The sequence below is a fragment of the Diabrotica virgifera genome, chromosome 1, assembly GCF_917563875.1.
Source record: "Diabrotica virgifera virgifera chromosome 1, PGI_DIABVI_V3a".
Classification (NCBI taxonomy): domain Eukaryota; kingdom Metazoa; phylum Arthropoda; class Insecta; order Coleoptera; family Chrysomelidae; genus Diabrotica; species Diabrotica virgifera.
The window spans coordinates 64,852,859-64,860,154 of record NC_065443.1 but is presented as its reverse complement, the minus strand read 5'-3'; the positions used below and the strand labels follow the sequence as shown (position 1 = coordinate 64,860,154).

Here is a 7,296-nt window from a genome sequence, read left to right as displayed (position 1 = left end):
CCAAACACGACCATCCACGAAGGGGGGGTGGGGGTTACTTTAAAATCTTAAATAGGAGAACCCATTTTTATTGCAGATTTGGATTCCTTACGTAAAAATAAGTAACTTTTATTCGAGTCATTTTTTCGAATTATGGATAGATGGCGCTATAATTGAAAAAAACGATTGTTGGAAATGGAAAATTAAATTAAAAAATGGAAAGTCCGCACTTTATGGAAAACTTAACTTAACTTTTTTTTGGTTTTAGGACCTACTCTTCACAACTCTATAGGTCCCCATAACGCTCGAGTAACTGCAAATTTAGCATACTTTCCTCCCGTACTAAAAAGGCAGTTAAAGGCAGCTAAACCAATGTGATTCTGTATCCTCTGACTGTAAATTTTGAATGTACTTTTGGAATGTACTTTTACGAAATTTTGATTATTTCAAGTATATTTTTACTTTTTATTCATTAACAAATTTTATGCATTTATTGTTATCAAATCTTTAATCAACTTTTATCTTACATTAAAACATACTTGAAAAAGAAGAATCTACCTTACAGAAATAACATTGATAAACTACAAAACGTTTTACAACGTTTTCAATATACATATATTATGCATTCTTTATTTTGATTTTCACTGCCGGCCAAAATAAGGTCGTACCTACATGGCTCACTTACCCCGGAGTTATGAATAAGAATAGATCCGGTCTGATTAGCTGATCCTTATACCTGCGTATTATGACTCTACGATGGTATGAGAAAACATCTGTAAACATGAAAATCCCTAAATAGGGACTTTTTATTTGGCCTCACGACCACGTTTTCAGCATTTGGAACCACTGTGGAGCTGGTTGATGAGGTTCCTGTCGACGATGGTGTAACATGAATTGCCTTATGAATTTGGTTTTATTCAATAGAATTTAAAATTTGGTTACCTATGTTGATTTTGTTTTGAACGGATTCCCCAATATATTTTTCCGATTTTCCGCCAACCAACGATGTAGATTTCAATCCGTCGTGATCTCCACCATTATTGTTATATCACCACCAGAATCTACTATAATACTATATATTGTCGAGGAACTGCGACCAAAGGAATATATCCAGTATGATGGTGGATTAGGTATATTTAAAAATTTAGCTATTTCTTTTCCCAGATTACCAAATTTATTGATTCCAATTTCCAATATTTTGAACTGTACTTTTTCCATTCTGATAGTTCGTGAAAAACTTTTGCGATTTAAAATTTTGTGGACAATTTTTGTTATCTATTTTTTTTTCAAATTTCGTAATATTTCCCTGTGATTGTAAATTTTCGTGTTGTGTGCATTTTTGATCTCTTATCGTTACTAAAAGAGTTCTTAAAAGACCATGCCTATAATTCCGAATTCGAATTGTCTTGGTTCAAAAAATACAGAGAAATTTTTTTAAATATTTTTTTAAAGACGTATTGGTTTAGAACAAATTCTTGCAAGAATAGAAAAATAAAAAAAAATAAAAAAGTGTATATTATGTACCTATATGTATTTAGACTCAATGGGTCAACGCCTTGTGAGACTTCATTATTCACTCATTATCATAATATTTTCCATTGTCAATAATATAAAGATAAAAAACTGCAGTTCTTCAATACTACTCCAGTTATTTCCATAATATTTTTAGTACCTAATAACCATAAGTTGGGAATTGAAAGAATATAAAATAAACAAATTAAAAACTAAATATTACTGTAATACTACTTGCAAGGGCGGATCCAAGACCGATTTTCGGGAGGGGCCATAAACTTTTTTTGGCGAGTAGTACCGGAGGTAATTTTTAAAGATTAGGGTTACAATGGTGAGTTTTAAAGCACTTTTCACACACTTTTACCGTGTGTGAGAAGTGTCTTAAAACTCACCATTCCTGCCATAGTACCGATTCCTACACATTTCTTCGAATCCAAGTGCAGTTCTTTCAACAAGTTTGATAATATTTTTTCCAATGCTTCTCCTGTCAGGCCTTGTTCTTTCTCTCTTTCTTGATTTTCACTAATTATTTTTAGGTTCTCATAAGCGTCAATGAATTTGACAAAGTCTTCACGAATGTTGTTATTGTGTATTAATGTATCTCAAATTTTTTAGAGAAAGCTATTCCACGTGGGATATGTCGGTCGTTTCATTAAATATTATTTGTTCAATTATTTCTTCACCATATGTTATTAATTGATTTTGACTGCTGCTACTAATGTATGTTGCTTAGGAAGATGCTGTGGATAGGTGTTGGATAAGAGTCTTATCTCCTGATGCGATTTTAAACCTTAACAATTCCCCTCATTGCTAGGTCCAACATATTCGTCCAGAAGAAGAAGGCCATCATCACGATGAGGAATATTTTGTCGAACTAAGAACACTATAGACCCTACTAAGTCTATTGGTCGTAGTCTTTCTTTATTTTTTTGTATCTGTTTAGACCTCTGAGAGTCTATCTGGTTAATGACTGACTTTTGAGGGTTGCGATAACTTTGTAGAAAATCCAGCTCAACCTGAACGCATGTCTTGCGTTATTATGTTTTTTCATGGGTTTATATGGCTCTGCCTTTGCTCATGAGTTTGGCGAAAGATGTTAAAGGTTTCGTGACAAGGCTTTGGACTGTCATCCCTTTATTGTAACCATATTTTCATTAGAAAAATAAAACGCAATACTTGTAAAACAATTCCTTTTGACTGTGCGAAAATACCAAACAACTCCTTTGTTCTAAGTGCTAGTGACCCAAGTAACGCTTCATTTCTTTTTTATTCTTTGTGTGTATAGAATAAAATATGAAAATTTATACGATTCTGATGGCTATCAATGTCGTTCTAACAACTGGCACGTAAAATTATCAACATTTTGATTTATAAAAAACCCAAGTCATTCTTGAAGCTTCCGTTACTTCCTTTTTCAATTCTATTCCAGAAAACATTTGAACTGCAAATAAAAACATTTTTTTAACAAAAAATGCAAAATTAAAAACATTTGAACTGCAAATATTTAAATTTATATTTTTTTAAATTCTTGGAGGGGGCCATGGCCCCCATGACCCCCTCCCTGGATCCGCCCTTGACTACTTGTTTTAAAAGAGATTGGGTGCGTTCGGACGACCACAGCGGCTGGACAGCTGAGCCAGCAGTAGCTGTCAGACGTCACCGCTGGAAGCCAGCCGCTGAGAGATTTACTAAGCTTTCCCTATCACGGCTGGATGCAACCACTCAGCCGATTTCTGCTGGCAGCCAGCCGCTATGGTCGTCCGAACGCACCCAATAACTATGCAAATAATTGTTATAGGGCTTTTCATCGGCTGTCATTTGTTTCGAGCTTCTGTCATGTGTCACATAATATTAATATATCTACGCCATACGTCTTTGGTTTGTATCATTGGTATATATCAATAACGTATGTCGTAGATATATTAATATTATGTGACACATGACAGAAGCTCGAAACAAATGACTGTGAATGAAAAGCCCTATTAAAAGTTGATAACTAATTAATTATTAGATTAAATGTAAACAAGCCCCCTCCATCCATTCTACAATGCCTTTGCATTGGTTGGTTGGAGAAAGACTGGTTTCATGCAGAACTGACATAAGAGAAAGACGGGTTTGATTAAAAATTCTTCTTATAACATTTTTAGGTATATTGGATAAACCTAGTTTTCAATCAAACTAGTTCTGGATTCGTGTAGGGTTCTGCAAGCAGATTCAGAAAATATAAACAACTTAATTTCGGCAGTGGATGGAGAAAGCGAGTTTTGGTTCTACATTCTTCAATTGATGATAGACAAATAGACACGGATGAAACTTCGAAATCTCTTATTTTATCCTAATTATATTCGTCATATATTTCACTTGGCCATTCATTGTCGTTGTGGTATCTAGTAATTTATTTATATCTTGTCTATTCTCCTTTTCATGACCATTTTTCAGTGCGTCACAAATTATAGAAAAAAAGGTAAGTCCGTGATAATACACATTTATGGCATTTATTCTAACATGACATTTTTGTTAAATCTGACAGTTGTCACATTTTATTTTCAATTTGGACTCAAAACAAATCAATTGTGTCTATTGCATTTATAAAATGGTATTTTCTTTGATTTGTATAGTCTTATAAATTGTACAGATTATATTGATAATATTATTATTTTATTTAATAAATAATTCTTTTTTGATTATGGCGCCATCTATCGACAACTAGAATAACTAGAATAAATGTTATAAATGTCTTTAATCACCGACGTGCCTTTTTTTCCGTCACATACAATTTAATGCGTTAGAGAGAAATCGAAAAACTGTTACGCACTGAAAAATGGTCATGAAAAGGACTATACAGGACTTTTTTAAATATATTCAAGGCAAATTAACCTACGGTTATATTAGTGCCAATTCTTAGGACATATCTTTTATTTACTTAGGTACTTACCTACTTACTTAATCCACAACTCGTCTACCTTTCGGTGTGAATTATTGCGGAGTTGGGTTCTCCGTCGTTTTCTTCCACATTTCCTTCCATTTCCTTCTATCCATGGTCAATGCTTTTGTTTCCTCTCATTTTATTTCTCGTTTGTCAGCCGCTTCCCTCACTTCTTCTGTCCACGTCTTTCTTGTTCTTCCTCTCTTCTTTCTTCCCATATCTTTCGCTTCATATATATGTCTTACTATTTTTTCTTCTCTTCTCAGTACATGTCCGAGCCATATAAATTGTCCTTTTTCGATTGTTGTTCAAGCAGAAGCGTATTTAAACCTATACGATTAACTTGTTACCAGGGAAGGAGAAGCAAAGATATATTAAATAGCCAAACAGAGAGCAAAGAAAGCAAGAGATTTTAATCAGATTAGATGTATCCGAGATGAAAATAATAAAATACTAATTCACGAAAAGGATGTCAAAAAGAGATGGAGAAAGTATTTTGACAGTTTATTAAATGAAGAATTTGACAGACAGCATGTGGAGTTAACGGAGACAGTAACAGCAATGGTTACCAGAATAACAAACGAGGAAGTGCCTCAAGCGCTTCAAAAAATAAAGAAAGAAAAAGCAGTCGGACCAGCTGATATTCCTGGGGAAGTATGGAGAGCATTGGGAGAGACAAGAATAAGTTGGCTAGCAGGTCTATTTAACAGAATTATGGAAGTTGGACAAATGCCAGACGAATGGAGAAGCAGTATATTAGTACCTGTCTACAAAAACAAGGGAGACATACAACAATGCACAAACTACACGGCTATAAAACTACTTAGCCAGACCATGAAAATATGGGAGAGAGTAATTGATAGACGGATACGTGAAGAAACTGAAATATCCGATAATCAATTTGGCTTTATGCAGGGCAGATCAACAACAGATGCAATTTTCATTGTAAGGTAACTGATGGAAAAATACAAGAATAAAGAAACCAACGCTCATATGGTATTCATTGATCTTGAGAAGGCATATGATAGAGTTCCTCGAGAGATTCTGTGGTGGGCACTCAATAAGAAAGGAGTCCCTGGCGAATATGTAAAGATTGTGAGAGATATATGTATGAGGGAGTAACGACTGGTGTTAGAACAGGTGTGGGAGAGACTGATAAATTTCAGGTGAAAGTAGGATTGCACCAAGGCTCGGTGCTTAGTCCTTATTTATTCTCATTAGTTTTGGACCAGATAACAGCGAAACTACAGGGTAGTATTCCATAGTGCCTAATGTATGCTGATGATGTAGTGTTAATAGGAAATAGTGAAAGAGACTGAGAACAAAAACTGGAACAGTGGAGACAGGCTCTGGAGGAAAAAGGTTTAAAACTTAGTAGGACAAAAACAGAGTATTTGGAATGTTCATTTAAAGATGGAGTTACTACAAATAAAATGGTATCTTTGGATGGTGAAATGATTGTGAAAAGCAATAGTTTTAAGTACATAGGATCGGTATTACAGAGTAATGGAGAAATAGATGGAGATGCATGCAGTAGAATTAGGGCTGGATGGATGAAGTGGAAACAAGCGAGTGGTGTGTTGTGTGACAGAAAAATTCCAATGAAGCTGAAGGGAAAATTCTATAAAACAGCCATAAGACCGGCTATGATGCACGGAACTGAATGTTGGGCAGTGAAAAAGAAAGAGGAACAACGAATGCATGTGGCGGAAATGAGAATGCTTAGATGGATGAGTGGAGTGACAAAGAAGGATAAAATTAGAAATGAGTATATTAGGGGGAAGTCTAGGTGTGGCACCAATTGATGCCAAAATGAGAGAGCATAGGTTAAGATGGTTTGGTCATGTTCAACGTCGAGACGTTAATCACCCAATACGAAGAAAAGCTGAAGTGCAGATTCATGGAAGGAGTAGAAGAGGAAGACCAAAGAAGACCTGGGCGGAGACGATAAGGCAGGACATGTTGGTAAAGGGGATTAACATTGATATGACCCAAGATATAATTGTGTGGAGAAATGCAATTAGGGAAGCCGACCCCGCATCGGGATAAGGCAAAGGGAATGATGATGTTGTAACTGGGTGTATTTTCAGATTTTCTCTAAAGGTTTGATTTCTAATTTTATCTTTCCTTGTTTTTCCCTCTATTGTTCTCAAAAATCTCATTTCTGTGCTTATTAGTCTATTCTTTTGTCTTTTTGTTAATGCCCAAGATTCACAGGTATAGGTTAGAGTAGGTTTCACAATCTTTTTTACTATTTCCGTTTTTATATTCTTAGGTATTTCTTTCTTATTTAAAAAGTTACTCTTGATATTATTGTACAGCTTACCAGTCTTTGCAATTCTTTCATTTATCTCATCTTCTAATTTTCCAACCCGTCTTATAATCACCCCCAAATACTTATATCTATCTACCTGTTCAAATTGCTTGTACTTCTATTTTATGTTTTCCTTTTTGTCTTCCAATTATCAGTGTTTTTGATTTTTCTTTATTTATTTTCATGTTTCTGATTTTTAGCTCTTCATAAAGTATGTTTATAATTTCTTGTAATTGTCTTTCTGACTCCCCAATGATCACCAGGTCGTCTGCGTAGCATAGTTCTGTAATTTGTATCATTCTCAACTTCCAATATCCTACATTAGATTTTCTCCATTTGTGTTTGCATTTTTTTATTACGTCATCTAGTACTAGGTTAAAGAGTATAGTGGGTTCTTTTATTATCTTCCCTATATTTTATTTTTATGCCGATTATCCCTTTGGTTTTCCCTATGGTATGCTTAGTTCGTATGTCATCATCATCATGCAACCTCTTCTGTCCACTGCTGGACATAGGTCTCTCCCATTTTTCGCTACTCTCCACCGTTCTGTGCGTCTTGTTGCCA

At 34.8% G+C, this 7,296-nt stretch overlaps 1 protein-coding gene across 1 annotated transcript; it reads left to right on the top strand.

Moving 5' to 3' along the window:
• Nucleotides 1-5,847: 5,847 nt before the first annotated feature.
• Nucleotides 5,848-6,297, top strand: LOC126891621 (uncharacterized). Its single transcript, XM_050660867.1, has one exon. It carries the CDS (start codon nt 5,851-5,853, stop codon nt 6,220-6,222), a length of 372 nt encoding a protein of 123 aa, XP_050516824.1. The 5' UTR covers nt 5,848-5,850; the 3' UTR covers nt 6,223-6,297.
• The last annotated feature ends 999 nt before the right edge of the window (nt 6,298-7,296 follow it).

Excerpts from the sequence above, each read along its gene's own strand:
- LOC126891621 (XM_050660867.1), top strand. The coding sequence starts at position 5,851 with ATGGTATCTTTGGATGGTGAAATGATTGTGAAAAGCAATAGTTTTAAG.